General features: G+C 38.1%; 2 protein-coding genes across 3 annotated transcripts; one reads left to right on the forward strand and one right to left on the reverse strand.

Moving 5' to 3' along the window:
• Positions 1 to 556: 556 nt before the first annotated feature.
• Positions 557 to 4674, reverse strand: zgc:194242 (uncharacterized protein LOC100005854 homolog). The gene is made up of 4 exons (XM_042492418.1): positions 4599 to 4674; positions 2267 to 2523; positions 1787 to 1967; positions 557 to 1198 (listed from the first exon to the last, which is right to left on the reverse strand). Exons 2-4 carry the CDS (start codon positions 2519 to 2521, stop codon positions 1002 to 1004), a joined length of 633 nt encoding a protein of 210 aa, XP_042348352.1. The 5' UTR covers positions 2522 to 2523; positions 4599 to 4674; the 3' UTR covers positions 557 to 1001.
• A 3219-nt stretch (positions 4675 to 7893) lies between these two features.
• etv7 (ETS variant transcription factor 7) lies at positions 7894 to 14602 on the forward strand. 2 transcript variants are annotated; one of them, XM_042492398.1, is made up of 9 exons: positions 8142 to 8371; positions 8602 to 8749; positions 8855 to 9019; positions 9090 to 9266; positions 11580 to 11711; positions 11827 to 11970; positions 13410 to 13552; positions 13680 to 13780; positions 13875 to 14602. In XM_042492398.1, the coding sequence occupies exons 1-9, from the start codon at positions 8282 to 8284 to the stop codon at positions 14044 to 14046; spliced, it is 1272 nt and encodes a 423-aa protein (XP_042348332.1). In that variant the 5' UTR covers positions 8142 to 8281; the 3' UTR covers positions 14047 to 14602. The 2 variants fall into 2 exon arrangements, with proteins under 2 accessions (XP_042348333.1, XP_042348332.1); XM_042492399.1 differs by lacking the exon at positions 11580 to 11711 and having other exon boundaries at positions 7894 to 8371.
• Positions 14603 to 16751: the final 2149 nt, after the last annotated feature.

Below are 16751 nucleotides of genomic sequence, written 5' to 3' on the forward strand. Positions count from 1 at the left end.
ATGATTTTTTTTTGTGCTAGGTTCAGACACTTCCCACAAGCTTTTTGACCTTTAAAACTGGTTTAATTTCTTTCTAAAACATCGGGAAAAGGGTAATGACCAACTGGGCTAGAAATGTCTCAAAAGTTGCATGCAATAGGTTAAGTAGAATGTGATAAGACAGTTGCCTAAAACATATTATTATTGAAAAAGAAAAAAGAGGATTATTTCTAAAATTGCCCAAAATTTAGGGAAAAATGCTCCCCGAAAAACTTTATTTAAAACTAAAATAATTTTATATTTAAGATTATGTTATAATAAATATCTAAAATAAATACATTTATTTTTCCTCAACACTCTTTTAGGCCTTTTCCCCTTTTTTTGTGGATATTTTCAGGTGATTTCTTGTAACTTTTTTAGCTAATTATTGGGCCACATCTTTTTAAGCTGATGTTACCATCTCCCTCTGTTTTTGAAAGAAATCAAACCAATTAAAGGGTTAAACCATAAACTATCTATGGTTGGAACATACAGGAAAAAAAAAGAACAAGAACATGTTGACTCACTTTGACTTCCAGTTTCTTTATTAGTGACTGTACTTAGATTTCAAATGTCTTCACATTAATGTTAAGAAATGAATTCAGTTTTGCCCTAACACAATCCTTACTTAAAAGACAATCGCCCCTTCGTAAAGTGTTTTATCTTTTTTTCATTACAGTGCTTTGCATTTAGTATTGGTGCTTCCCTCCGTTGGGCAAGACTAGAACATAATTCGTAACTTTTTTTGTCTGACTTATAATGTACAAGCATGCATGTCACAATTAAAAACAATTCAGTTATTTCGGCAAATAGAAATGTACATTGAATTAAACTGAATTCCTGTGTTTGATATGTTTTCATTCAGGCATTTAAAATCTGCCAAAGAAAGGAGAACCCAAAATAAACTAAGTCTCCCAAAGGTTAACAATCCCAGAAGTGGGGAAGAATTCACGCAGCCTCTCACCTTAAGTTTGATTTCAATCTCATTTTGAGGCAGTAGCATAGATAGCTTGAAAAGAAACATATTTCAGCTGTTTGTCTTCCATTCTGACGTCAGTGAAGCCAGAGTCTGTCAGAGCTGTCATGTAGGCCTCCGGGCGCCAGTTTTCCCCTGGTATCAGTTGTTTTGCTGCCACAGCAGCCACATTCGACAGCCTCAGTGTGGCTACCATTAGACCTCCTGAGAGGGTTCAAGAGACAAAAAAAGAACATTTGTGCAGAGAAGCATCATTAAACCCTTTGAAACCTGAGCAAAAGATTTTTTTTCACGAACATAAGAACAAGGTAATTAACATCTTTACAAGAAATCACCCTGCAAAATGAGCAAAAAATAGTAAAAAAGGTACAATAAAAAAGTGTTACTACTTTTACTAAAAAGTAGTAACACTAATTACTAAAAGTAATACTACATATATTTCTGTAACATAATTTTAAATAGTTATGATAAACATGTATGTAGTTTTCTTAACATTTTCCGTTGTTTTTCGATTTTCAGGTCATTTTTCGTGTCACTTTTCACTTATTCCCTGCTATTTGCAGGACATTTCTTGCGAAGTTGCTCATTGTCTTTTTTCCATGTTTGCAAAATAAATCAAGCTAATTTGCTCTAATTTTTAAATTAAAAGTGATGTGATTTTGCTCCACGTTCAAAGGGTTAAAGAGGGTGGTTGCTCAAAAAGTCGAAACTGGGAGTAAGGTAATATATCACACATGTGAGACAGGTGTTAATTTGGATTTGCAGTGAAAATAAAGTCTGTCTTACTATTACCTGGTTTCATTACACGGTGTATCTCTGTGGCTCCCTTCTGGAGGTCAGGCCAGAAGTAGTAACAGTTACAATGAAAGACTTTATCCACAGAGTTGTCTTCCAGAGGCATCGCTGCTACATCACAGTGGTACAGCGTCACTTTCCCACTGGCCACGAGTTCCTTCAATCGCTCACTTGCCATCTGTGAAACAAAAAAAAAGAGAAATATTCCTTTAATACAAAAGCGAGTAATGTTCCCATTTCAAATACAATGTTGTTGCTGACAAGTAGCTTAAGTTTTCTCAGATTTTGGCTGCCTGTTTGTTGAGTTCTTTACAGACAGATTCACAGTTCAGCTTGGTTGGGCATGCAGAGGCTTGTTAATCTGTCATGTGCATTGTTCTTTTAAGACAACCTATTTATTACATGTTTGTCTTGAAGTCTGTTACAGAAAACTGAATTGCAATACACTGTTCCACTCTCTCTGTATTCATACTTGACCTGATGCATGTACGTAGAATAATCGACCCCTATGAGGCGGCCTGTGGGCTTTGTGAGCAGTTTGGCTGCTGTCTGCAGACCCAGACCCGGGCCGTGACCCAGCTCCAACACAGTGTCTTCAGGTTTGATCCCGAGCAGTTGCACAGCATTCTCCTCAAGGACCCGGTTGCGCGCTTTGAGAAACTTACTGATCAGCCATCCTCCCACTGATCGAGTTGGGTGGCCCAGCTGTTTCCCCACTTTTTCAGCCCACATTGCTAAAGGAAAATGACGTGGACATTTTTAGGTGACTCCAAAACTATTTGGGAGGGGATAATACAGATTGAAATGCATCAAAATAGTGGCATCTTCATATAGAGTAGATTAAATAAAGATCCAGTGTGTAGGATTTAATGGAATCTAGTGGTGAGGTTACAGAACTGAAACATCCTTAGGGTGCCAAGCATGTAGAAGAACTAGGGTGGCCGACATGAAAACACGAATGGTCCTATCTACAACCAGTGTTTGCTTTGTGTGTTCTGAGTGACTGTAGAGCAACAAGGTGGACTCCATGGAAGACAGCCTGCTCCGTATGCTGACACAAACAGCTCAATCTAAGATGACGTAAACACAACAATTCCTATTTTCAGGAGATATAAACCAGGGGTGTCCAGACTTTTTTGAATGGGGGCCAGAGTAGATAATGTGAAAATGTGTGGCCTTTGCTTTGACGCTGTCACACTACTGTCTTTGTTTGCTTGTTTATTGTCTCTTTATGAAAACACATTGCTTCTGCCTGTGTAGTTCCTACTTTGTTGTGCATGTCTACAATGGTATAATAGTCCTACCATGAGCAGAAAACAGGCAGGCCACTTATGTATATTTTGGAAGACAAGTCACTGGCCATTTATAATCTGTGGGAGGGCCATGACTGGCCCCTGAGCCAAAAATTAGACATACCTGGTATAAACTAATCAAAACATAATTATGAGTATTAAATACCATTTCTGCCAATAGATGCCCCTTAATCTGACACACTTGACTTTTAAACTCCAATGCCAAGTGATATATTTATAGTTTGGACATATTAGTCTAAACTTTGTTTGACAACAACAAACTCCCTTTCTCTCAAATAAACAAACATAACTAGACTGAAGAAATACATATTTTGTACTCCCATGTCTTTATTTAATCCAAAATCAAATTTAAACCTGTTGATTTTCTGTCAAACCTTCAAGCAATCAGCAGATAGAATGACCCAGGTAAGTTGAGATATAGGAATATAAAACTAGGCTGTTTTTTGTGTAATTCAGAGTTGGACTTTGCTTACCTCAATTTCTTACTTTTGGTGAATAGTTAATTTTCTGTGTGGCCTATAGTAAATAAGTATTTACAGTGAAATAAAAAATTACTTTCTGAGACACTGGGCTCTTTGTAGAATTTAAGTGGACTGATGAAAATTGTATGTTATGATCATGATTATTACATTTACCCTCGTAATGTCCTCCTGATTACCATACAACTTTTGTCCTCTGATCATTCTGACCTCAACTGGTTTAACTATTATAAAAGCATAACAACAAGCAAATTATTACTTTGGTTTCCAAAAAAAAAAAAAAAAGGGGGGTGGGGTGGGTGCGGCACTTCTTCTGCCACTAGACGGCAATACCTGTGACCAATCACACCTGAAGCACTTTTTGCACTTACTAAGGGTTTTTTCCTTAAGTCTAAATTCTTACTTGTGTTGCTTGTGTTGTACGCCGCTTTGGATAAAAGTGTCTGCTAAATGAAATTGTACAATTGTAGACAATTCTGTTCATCTCTAGTCTTACTTTAGTCCAACCCATTACCTCACATTTTTCCCTTTGTTAAAAGTACACACGTATAAGTATGAAAAACACATTTTGACGGCGAAAGGGTTAGAGTCTGAATGACCCGAAGGACAACACAAGGGTTGAATTTTGCATAACGAATAACATATACCTTGTTGTGGTTTTTATTTTCAACGCTTTTTTCTCACCTGCACTGTGTGGCTTCTGCATGCCTGAAAATGCGGCATTAAGCACCTGTACACCTGACACCGCCTTCTCTCCAGTCAGGAGCATTTTATTCTGCCCCTGCACGAAGCATTTCAAGTTCCTAATTATTTTAACCGTGACACTGTAAAGTAGACATACTTTATAGGCATATAGTCGATGATACAGACGTATATCAGCCTATCTGTATAAGCTCTATGTTTGAGAGCGTTGTTGCATTGCCCTGATCTACAGAACACCAACTTCATGTCTCACTACTGCAGCTGAGCTGCTGAATAAGTTATCTTTACAGCTACTCGCCAGGATAAACACCTTACCTAGTTTGTCGTTGAGCTGTGCAGCCCTGCAAGTACCCGAGTGCCCTGCAAAACTCAAATGTCGGTTTGTTTAGTCGCTCTTCCTGTTAGAGGAGGAGCCCAGAGGCGCGCGCGCTACTGTGTCCTGTGGTCTCTTGTTTAGTTATTCACACCCCTGCTGTTTTTAATCAGTCACTCCGTGCAGTTTTATTTTTGCTTAACATAAGAATTCCTCATTCAGATATTTAATTGCGAAACTGTGAAAACGCAACAGTTTTCCTCATACTTTGATAGAAGAGATAATTCCTACAACTTTCCCATAAACATGCCGCTGGGTCGCGCGCTCACCAAGCACAGTCATGTTTTTTTGGAAATGTCACCGCCCTTTGACTCGACTTACCTCCACTCATTAGTTTCTGGTAGGCTACTTGTTGAGTTACCGGTGGTAGCTTAAAGAGTAAAAGGTATAGCATAACAATCTGAAGTATTTGAATATAATGAGAGATGGCCTGTGTGACAAAATTAAAGCTACAGTGTTGCAAAGCCAGTTAATTTATTGTGGATTATTATATCTTTAATTGATGTGGACACTCAGTAACTGATATATGATGTTTTAAATGAAAAACCTAAGATTCTCCCTTACAGAAGGATCATTTGTTGTCAGAAATTAGAAATTCATCATTTATTTGTTTATCATCATTAATCATTGCCAAAAGTTACAACATTCCCATCTTCAAAAAGTAATAAATGTAATCATACAAAACCTCACAAGTGTGTTGAATCCAAACAATGTCTCACTGGCAGTTTGATTTCAGTCTTATTTTGAGGCAGTGACATATATGTGCTTGTGCTGTCTGTCAGTCTGACATACTAAAGGCAGAGGCTCTCAGAGCTGTCGTGTAGGTCTGTGGGCACCAGTTCTCCCCTGGCATCACTCACCAGAGTAGCCACATACAGTATGACAGCCTCGGTGCAGTCACCATCAGGCCCCCTGAGTAGGTTCAAGAGATTAAAAAAAATAAATACATAAATTACATTTTTGCAGCGAAGCATCGCCAGACAGTTTATACTAAGAAAGTCAAAACTAGGAGGAAGTTGTAACACACCAGCCAGTCTAAGACAGGTGTTTATTTGGATGACAAATTTACTTACTGTTACTTGGTTTCATTATCTGGTGTATTTATGTGGCTTTCTTCCTGAGGTCTGGCCAGATCTAGTAAGTTACAATGAAAGACTTTATCCACAACGTTGTCACGTCCCTTCATTTGCTGACTTACTTTCAGTAAGAAAAGAAAAAGAGAAATATTCCATGCAGAGATAGGCTTTGTAAGGAAAAAAAGTGCATTCCGATTTCATTTTTCTTTTGTGTGATTTCTACTATAGGTCCACTATAGTGTGAAAAGACAGTCAGACTCAGGGGATGGAAAATTGAATAGACTATGGCTATTGAACAAAGAAAACATGAAAAATAAAAATAAAAAAAGATTTAGAATTCTGGATTGTTTTACTTGCTTTTTGGTATTTTTTCAAATCAAACTGTACTCAATGTAATTACATGTCAACACCCTTGAGTCCTTTGAGCATGTTTATTTGAACGATGAACATAAGAACTGAAATAGAACAGATATATCACTTTATTTCTCCTCTGGCGTGTTTCATTCTCAGCGGTGAAAGTCCTGGAAACGTTTTTTTTTTGTGATGCAGATTAATATCTTGCATTTGGTACACCTCATGTACATCTTGCTTTTTTGTATATGGCTACTGGTAGTTTTAGGTAGGCTACAGAGGCTTGCTACTGTGTCTTGTGCTTTGTTCTTTAGGACACTCTTTTTGTAACAGATTAACTTGAATTTAAATACTATATTCTACTCTGTCAGCAATTATACTTCACTTGATGCGTGTCCATGGAGTAATTCACCCCTGTGAGGCGGCATGCGGGCTCTGTGAGCAGTTTGCTGCCGACTTCAGACCCAGATCCCACACAGATGCACAACACTGTCCTCAGGGATCCAGTTGTGCAGTGTGAGAAACCTGACCAGCCACTCTCCCACTGATAGTGTCGAGTGGCCCAACTGTTTCCCACTTTTCAGTCCACATCACTGGAGATATATGACAGAAAAAACACGTAGCATGAGCATTTTTCTTTTCAAAGTGCAGTATGATCAATATATTAAAAAAATGTCAGTAGGCCTTCATTTATTCAAGTACTTTATTAAGTACAAATTAATTAAGTACAAAGTACTTGCTTTACCTGTTAACTTAAATTTTGTTACTTTTAAATTCTTCTCCAGTACATCTCAGAGATTGTACTTTTAAAATTTGACCAACCACTTTTGTTACTTTTGGATTCAAATTTTTTACACCCTTCCTTTCCTGTGAAAAACATTCACTCTAGTGATGTTGGATATGAATTCCTTTATGAGTTGAGAAATAAATTCCCCCTTTTAAACTGAATAAACCCTTTAAAAAAAAAACAACCCTTGGATAAATTGGCAACATCACAAGGGAAACGTAACATCACAAAGTATTTTGTCTGAGCTAATGACATGTTGACTTGTTTGAACAAATCCAGAGAGAACCTGTGTGTCCTGTAACTAAGAAATATCAATAACAGCTAATAATTTTATAGAGTATAATGTTATGCCAGGGATTAAACTACCCAAAGGTTTATAATTAGTTAAAATGAGCAATTAAGCTATACTTTGTTAATGGTGGTGCAGCTACCAGCTTTGCTGTCACAAGGAATCTTTTATATAGGCTAGATGTATGTGTGTGTTATCTGAGTCTGTACAAAATATTTGGGTGTAAATGCGAAAGCATTATTATTATCATTATTATTATTATTGTTATGTAAGGTAATAAGCTCAGTCTGGCGCTGCACCCACATTAACTTTCACTTAACTGCTGCATGGACCACACCAGTCATAGATTCAACGACCCAACAATATAAAAACTACATAACAATAACATGATCTTGAAATGGCTGTATAATCACACTCACACACACACACACACACACATTCATGTACCATATTAAACCAAAACAAACACGTAATTTATAAAAGTACCATTTTTTTACATGGTGTCGTTAATGGAACTTTTGTTTAAGTGTGCTTTTGGACTTCTTCTTACTTACTTCTTCTACCACTGTATGTGATCCAGTTTGTCGCTCAGCAGCGCGCTCCTCAGCCGCTGGACTGTGAAGTGAGCATGAGGAGGAGGAGGAGGAGGAGGAGCCCCGAGGACTATTTCTGCTTTGTAGGCGCGCGTCTCTCTCTCTCACTTTTCCAAACTCCCACTGTATTTTAGATCACTTTCGTTTATTTGCTCACCTCAAGAATTGGTCTTTAATCTACCAAATGCGCGAGGTGAGAAAAATAGTCTACTATATCATTTCTCCCTCACATACTTAATTTATGGAAGAGATCATTTAGGCAAAGCTGCCATAAACATGTTGCTGGATCGCGCCATTATCAAGCGCACTCAAATGTTGTTGGAAATGTCATCCGCCGCAGCTTCCTCCAATCAGCCTATTTCACACACACCCCCTGCAAGGATTGTGTTTCTTTCGTTTTCATTTCCCGGAAGGGTCGGATGTGAAAATAGTGAAGTTTAATCTCTTCGAAAGTTATATTCAATCTTCACTGAATATGGAATTTGGGGAGGTTTGACCTGTACTTTATTTCATTTATTGGACGAGCCTTATGTCTGTTTATGAGGAAATTGGCAGGTTTTTTTTTCGGACAGTCGAACTGATAAAGGATACTGCCATGGAGACCATTTCTCCGGTGAAGGTGAGTTAAGGTTATAGGAGCAAGCCTTAATAATATGCTGTCTTTATAAAAAAAAAAAAAAGCAAACAAGGAGCAGCTACATTTTTTGGCGATTGGGACATTTAAATCTTGTTTTGTGGCCAACTTAAGCAACTGAAAATGTACTTAAAGTTTAAAGGCTTTAAGGTAACTGCATTATTGTTCACTAATTACTGTATAGGTATTTATGGGCACGTGTAAATGTTTTGCAGCAAGAAACCACAGCAAACAGTCCTACATCCATAATTCATGGAAGGCAAGTCAACATTCCTCTCAGTGTGCATCACTCCCCCCCTAACCAGCTTCCTTTGGCCAGTCCACCCACTCAGGATGACTTGTGGCATCTACCTGGACGGCTGCGTGAGTCAAACTTGTCTGGAAGATACCACTCCATCAACAACATGCAGCCTCTACTACAGCACAAACACCACCTGTGACAGTGATTTTGAATGATCTGTTTTCTAGGAATAAACCCATCTCTGTGGGATAAGGAGGATGTTGCCCACTGGCTCCAGTGGGCTCAGAGGGAGTACTCACTGCGCCGGCCTGAAAAGGGACGCTTCGAGATGAATGGTCGAGCCCTGTGCCTGCTCACCAAAGAAGACTTCAGACGCCGCTCCCCAAGCTCAGGTAGAAATGAGTGTGCATGCAGAAAGTTAATATACTGACTGGTTTTACACCATATTTTTCTTTTCTGCAGGTGATGTTCTGTATGAGATTCTGCAGTGTGTAAAACAGCAGAGAAGGAGTGTTGTCTGCAACCACCCAAATTTGTCTCCCTCCATGGCAGCTGGACCCATTCAGAGTCCAGTCAGCTGCAAGACACCCCCTCAGAGTGTCCAAGAGCGCCAGCCTCCCACAGTCAATGACGCCAAAGGTCAGTAACGTCAAGGAGTTCACTTTTAAAGATATACAGGATCGGTTCTTAGTAGAGAACAAATTAACTGGGCAATAGAGATACAGACATTCAGCTAAACAAAGAAATCAAGCTAAACAAATATAATCAAACGTTAATATTTACCTGTAATGGACAGGAAAGCTCTGGACAAAAACTGTCAACATGCAGGTCAGATAAGCTGTATGCAGACTGCTTGAAAGTGCAACACACACATATTGTAGGTTTTAAAATACCTTCAACCTTGTCATTTAGATAATAAAATATGCCTATGCTGTTTATCCTACAAGGCTATTCCCTAAAATATAATATTTTTATGTAAATGTTCTTCTGTTGAGCTAATATTCAGTTCAGAGTAGGGATGTCTCTATCAATTTTCTTTTGCCCTTGAATTCAATGCAAGTCATTTGATGTTGAGTATCTGCCAATACCAAATCCTGATCAGATAAATTAGACCTGGATAATACAGCTGCACAATGCACACTTCAAGTACTATAAAGTTATTAAAACAAATCAAGTTTATATGCTCTATAGTTTAATAGCTTTGCAATACAATTAAAGAAAACATGTCTGCATAGAAACAGATTCTTAAAGTTTTTATTTTCTATAGAAATAGCTCTCATGGGTCACTTAGTGTCACATTTGTTTTTTCAACAAATAATAATGTAAAAAAACTGTTCCTACTTATTGGAGTAGCAGCATTATGATAAACTTTACGACACCTGTGCAACAGCAGACATAAGCAAGCGTTTAGGTGGGATGCATGTTCTAAATAACCAATCCTGATAAATTAAAAATGGAACTTAAAGACTGGAACATCCCCAATACAGCATTGCATTTACTTGTTATTGTTAAGATCCATGATTTGCAGTTAGAGCTGCAAATCAGAGTTAGAGCATATTATTATTATAATATGGATTCAACTGTAGCAGATTGTCAGCTAAATTCTTATTCTGTGAATAAATATAGGTTTCAAGATTAGTAATGATCTTTAAACCAAATTCCTACCCTACCTATGTTATGTAACTTAAAAAATAGTAACAATAATCAATATCTTTTACCTCTTTTTAGGTGGCTGGAGTAAAAATTAGTCATCCTTAACATTTGCTGTATCATAGTTTCAGAATGACGAAGACAGTCGGAGAACAATTACATACAAAATAGGATGCAGGCTCTACAGGATGTTTTATTTTTCTTGGTAAATATTTTTTTCACAAATGAGGTACAGATTTTTAGGTGTTCTATGATCTCAAATGGCTTGAAATTGCATATAGCTGCTGGAAATGGGGACAAAAAATCGGAGGAGCATGCTCCTAGAGCCCTCTAGGTTTTGGCTGAGCCCTGAATGCTTCCAACGACTGCCTCCACCCTGCACAGTTGAGTGCTCCAGTTTGTGGTGTATCCAATCAAACTGCTTTATCCTGGTTAGATTGTGGCTGTGATTACTTCCTGATCAGCATGTACAAACACATCATGCAGGAATTCATGCTCTTTCTACGTTTGTTTTACTGTATTTGTGGAGACAGCCATTCGGCTAAGTTTAACCCTGACCAACTCATGTTTCCCCTATACACTTAACTAATTTAAAATTTACATTTTACTATACATGTGAGGACCAGGGGCTAAAGAAGTAATCTCAATGTCAAATGAGTAGTCCTACATTTAGAAAGAGAAACTAAACAGTACAATGAACAACAGCCACTTTCAGGGTGTTACACTATTGTAAGCAACCTTTTTTATGTTGGTGCTGGTCCAGATGTGGAGAAGTCTCTCTCCAATATATGCTGTTAGTTTGTCAAACAAACTGAAATGCATAATGTACGATGTTTTGCACGTAAAAAAACTTTATTTACAGCTGCAATGTGGGGGATCAAAAATGACAATATTTTGTATAAATATAAAACTAAATGGAAACCTTAAGTACTAGTGCTTTAAATCTGTGCATGAGTACACTTCTTCAGCAAATTTACTTTGATACTTAGCAAATCAGGTTGGGGCAGTTTACTCTTCAGTAGAGAAATACACATGCATACACTCTCCATTAAAATAGGTGCTTTCCGCTATAAGAAGTTAGTTGTGCAAATGGGTGTGTCGCTGTTACCTGGAAACCAATGATCTTACAACTCCAGAGTCCAAAACAATCACTTTGCTCTACATGCTGTATGCATTCAAATTTGTGCTGAACATTGCACTCGCCTTTGGTAAACCCGTGATTGTAAAATGTTTAAGCTGTTAAAAGGTTGCTTTTGCTTTCAGTTTAGCTCTTTGTCACAGTTCCTCATATTTCTCTCTCAGTTTCCCTGGCTTTCACCACTGCCGTGTCCGCAGCTGTTGTAACCACTGTAAGCAGCCAGCCAGAGCCCATGTCACCTCCCAGAGATCGGCCTTTGATCTTTTACACTTACACTGCTCCATTCACAAACACCAGTGCGTATAACATTATAAGAAATACAGTGCCCTGCAGCTGTGATTTTTTGCTGTAATGTCTGATTTTCTGTCCCTCTCTCTGTGTTGTTCTCTATTTTCTTTCTCTCTCTGACAGATGGATCAGTAGCTGTCTCTGCATTGCCCCAAAACCAAGTTCAGTGTCCTCCTCAAACTCAGACAGTCATCCAGGAGCCGCTCAACCTGTCCAGTCGAGAAAAGCCAAGGAGCCCACTACACAAAGCTCATGGCCATATCCCAGGTAGGTTTCATTATTAACATAATTATTCACTTGGAAAACACACAAAACAAATGTATTTTGTCTGAGAAGAGGTGCAGTGATATGACCACTAGAGAGCAGACAACTCTTAGGCATAAGTCTGATACGCAGATCAACACATGCATGAATAAGGCGCTCTTCTTTGCCAGCCAAAGTTTCAGTCCAACATTTTGATGTAACATTGTTCTTCAGCCACATATGTACTTCAGCTGTCCTCAGTAGTCACTCTGATTTTGTCTGTGAGGCAGAGCAAAGAGCAAAAGACCAGAAAACCTTAGACAATGAATTTAACGTGAGTTTGAGCTGCAAATAGCCTTAAACTGGGAATTCAGGATCATTTTATTCTTTTGTAAAAGTAAAAATATTGCTTAAAAAGTTCTGTAGGTGACATTCAGAGTAATAATTGAGCAGCAAACAACTGCTACATAAAGATATAGTGGAGTAATGGCGTCCCGTGCAGAGATTGAAGTCACATAACTTCTGTATGTTGTAATCTGAGCTTTTCTGTGATTTGTTGTGATACGCCGGTCTGGTTGCTTGTGTATGTTAATGCATATGTACATCCCACAGTAGTTCATTGCAGCTGCTTTGCACTGCTCATATGGCGTTCACCAGGACCATTATACAGGACCAAACAACTATGACATCAAGCCACTCCAGTGAGAGATTTAAGACAGCATGCTGGCACTGCGGACACAAAAGAGGCTTGATGGGTGTGACATGTAACACAACAGTGTCTGCCTCTAGTGTGACACAACATACACGTCAGCAGTCTTTCTAAACAACAACAATGGCATTAACATGGCAATAACAATCACTTAACTTCTGTTATATGCCGGCTTGTCTCGTCCTCTGCTGTGAGGGTAATGAGCTCCAGGACGTCATTGTTTTCCCAATTCTGGGACATTTCCGACAGCTGTTCTTATTCATTGAGTTACCTGCTAATGGCTAAGTTTGAGTCACATGCAAGACACGTCAAACCTGTACTCCTCATGATCCTTTCCTGCCGGCTGTCCCTTTTACACAGACACCGTTTCAGTGCTGTTGCTACCTCTGCTACTGGCTTTACGATCAAACCTTTTATGTAATACAACAAGCCGGCATTATGGCGCCATTTTCCTGCCTTGCACACACAGTGTATAAGGGGCTGCTGTTAGCTCTTTCATCACCATTGATATTGTGTACAGCTTTTTATGGAACTAGCATCATTAGCTGCTTGCTGCCAGCTCAGTCACCTCTAAGTTAAGAACCACGTCCAGACAACTCACATGCTTTGGATTTTGCATAACCCCTTTAAATGAGTTTTAGAAATGACATCCTTGCAGATGCATAAGACGTAGCAAAGCTTTAATAATATAAGTATTAAATGACAGTAGTAAAAGTTTTGGCAACATGTGTCTTGCTGGTGTAATTACGTCCAGAGTGCAGACTGCTGTGGGACTATGTGTATCAGCTGCTTTGCGACGATCGTTATCAAGAATACATACGATGGGAAGACCAGGACAGCCTTGTGTTCAGGGTGGTTGACCCTAACGGACTGGCGCGTCTCTGGGGAAACCACAAGGTGAGCACCCATGTCTGTGTGGTCATCTTAACACACAGTTGGGGACAAAATAACACAAACAGGGGACATGGGAGCAGAGTAAATGTTGTTCTGGAGGTCCTTGATGATGTGCAATCTGTTTTTACAGAACCGAGACAATATGACCTACGAGAAAATGTCCCGGGCTTTGAGACACTACTACAAGCTCAACATAATAAAGAAGGAGCGAGGACAAAAACTTCTCTTTAGGTCTCTGTCCCTTTCTCTTTATACTTTGTCTGCTTTCTTTTCGCACAACAACACACTAATTATTTGTTCTTGCCTTGTCTCTGCCTCCCCTCAGGTTTCTGAAACTACCACAAAACATCAAGAAACCTCACGCTGATCCTGCCGAGACATCAGAACACTCTCCACCTCAGGACGGGGACTTTCCAGACAACAGTCCTACATATGAGTTCTGTGAGGACCATTTTGAGGTTTCCCCTGATCGTGCTTCTCCACAGCATCCTCCATAAACACTGTATTACAAATCCTAAAAACAATACAACAACACAAGTGATTACAGAATACAATGGAGATGTGTGTACAGAAAATAACCCAGGCATGTATAGGTTTAACAAAATGCACTGTTAATTGTATTTTAAGGGAATTTTTTCACTGTGATAATGCTTTTTCTTTTGCTGTGGATAAATGCTTATGTCATTGTGATCAGAACACTAATATTAAGGAATGACAAAAACTGTGAAAGAAATCACATCAATTTTCAAAAAGTCAAATGATCATTATGACTTAGATTTCTCAGGCTTGCTCAACTTAATGGCAATGCAAAACTTATTTTCATACATTATAAAAGACTTAAGTGGTGGGGTTGACTCTGAAATTCTTGTTGCAGATTGTTGTGAAATAGAATTAGGCATGGTATAGAGATTTTTCATTTTTATACAAAAATGTATTGTGTTGCAGTCTAAAATGTACAGTTTATTTTGCTGTATAAACCTCAAGATGAAGTATTTAAGTTTCATATTTGGTACAGCCTGTATGTTAATCGCCTGTGTTTTTCCTGCTTTGTAAAATAAATATTTTGTATTGCATATTTTGTATGCCTTGGTTGGGTGTTCAGTCCTAACAGTCAAGTGTGTGGGCAAAAATAGCAAGGCCCTCTTGCAGTTTGCAATATATATATATATATATATATATATATATACACACACATATATATAATAAAGGTAATGTAACATTTTAATGACACGTTATTACTTTTTAATTACTTTTCTAACAAAGATTTTAAACTGGGCAATACAGCTAAAAAAAAAAAAAAAACAGAAATAAGCTATGTCAAAAGATGGCATTCCTGCACAGTGAAAAGATGCAAGGCAACAGAACGAATTTTAATGCCACTTTTTACAGAAATATATATTTGGGTTTAACCCCTCTGTAGTCACCAACATTTTACTTGTAATTGCAAATTAAATGCATATTTTCTCAGTAACTGTACCTGATTACAATTAATTACATGTTACTTGTTACTCCCCAAATCTGGCAGAAAAAAAAGAGACACATAAAGACTACAAGCAAAAATTAAATGACTACAAAGACACAAAACCACAAATAATGCATAGTAGCTGCGAAAAGATGAAAAACAACAACACAAAAAAGGCAAAAACCATCACAAAGTCTGTGTCTTGCTCCTAGGGAAGGGGATGGGGCCTTTTCTAGATCTGTGATCAGGGGCTGATTGTCTCATAATCCGCCCATGTGTGAATGGGTTCAGAGTAAAACTGTTGAAGGTAGGTGAGTTAGCAAACCAAAAATGAGAGATCGTCCAGGAAAAAATATTTGTCATTTTATATTATTTGTATTTATTGCTTGGTCCAAGATTCTTGACCTCCTGCTTCTTGTCGCCTTTCTAGACAAAATATAGTGGTTCCTCTTCTGCGGCTGAGTCAAGACTCTCAGCTGAATAACTTGATTGAAACTCCTGGCTGTAGACAATTTACAAAGCTGTGCTATGTCCACCTCTTAAATCCATAAAACTCCCCTGAGTTGTAAAGCTGGATTTGGTTGAAGAAGAGAGGCTAAAGTTCAGCTCAAGCTGACTTAAAACAGAGTCCAAACAGAGACAGGTCAGAACTGCAGTATTGCTAACTAACATAGGGTGACTGTTTTTGGCTAAATGTATCACTTACAGCATTAGCAAGCGGATAAAATAGAGACAACATCATGCAAAGTACTCCTTTTGCCTACACCTAATGTCAAAGCTGGCATCTGTCCCTGCAGGGGGTGCTGTAGTTGCATGGTAAGCATTGGCTCAACTGCTGATAAATAACCTCACCTTCTAGACAGCAGAAATTAGGCCATTGCATAATTTGTTTACTTAAATCATTCACCTTTTCACCAGGACAGTACACTCAGTATTAGTGCTTTCCTGGGGAGTCTTGGGTACATATACTGAAATATATCTCCTTTATTTTTAAAAAATGGTTGCACCTCAACAAGGGGATTCTCAGTGGAGTGCTAAACCCCAAATCCAGTGAGCATATTCCAAAAAATTAAAAAGGCAGCAAATCTCAAGTCTTCAAGTCAAGCAGTAGTGATGTGAGCCAAATAAATAAGTGAATTGTTAGTATTTTGTCCTCTTTGACCTGAAGACTTGGGATGTGCTACCTTTGCAATATCTCCATCATCTGTGTATCATTTGAAACCAGTGACACTTTAATGGCAAGTTCTGTGTTGTTTTGAGATAGAAAAGAATACGTACTAATTTTTTCAGTAAAAAGACAAAGTGGTAAAATGACACAGAAGAGTCAGATGGAGGAACTATCATTTGTTTCCTTGATGTTTTTATATTTTCTTTTTAAACATAAAAGAAAAAACATATAGTCAAAAATATTCTTCAAGAAGTTTGACCTATATGTTTAACATGATGTAAAGTAAAACTAATACGACGTGAAAAATTCATTCGTCCCATCCTTCGACTTTCAGTGTTGTAATAACTAACTCACTGTCTTACAACTAGATGTCCTTTTGAAAATTGTTACTGTGGAATCATAAAAATGTTTGTCTTTGCTAAAAATACTAATAGAACAGGCTTGTTTACAGTCTGTTTTGTTACTTGTTCTTGTCATTCGTTCAGCATGGCCAAAAAAAACCTGATTTTTCACCATCACATGGAAACCAGTCTTAATCAAATTAAAACCGTGATCATTTTTGGAACATACAA

This window comes from Plectropomus leopardus, chromosome 8 (assembly GCF_008729295.1).
Source record: "Plectropomus leopardus isolate mb chromosome 8, YSFRI_Pleo_2.0, whole genome shotgun sequence".
NCBI classification, from domain to species: domain Eukaryota; kingdom Metazoa; phylum Chordata; class Actinopteri; order Perciformes; family Serranidae; genus Plectropomus; species Plectropomus leopardus.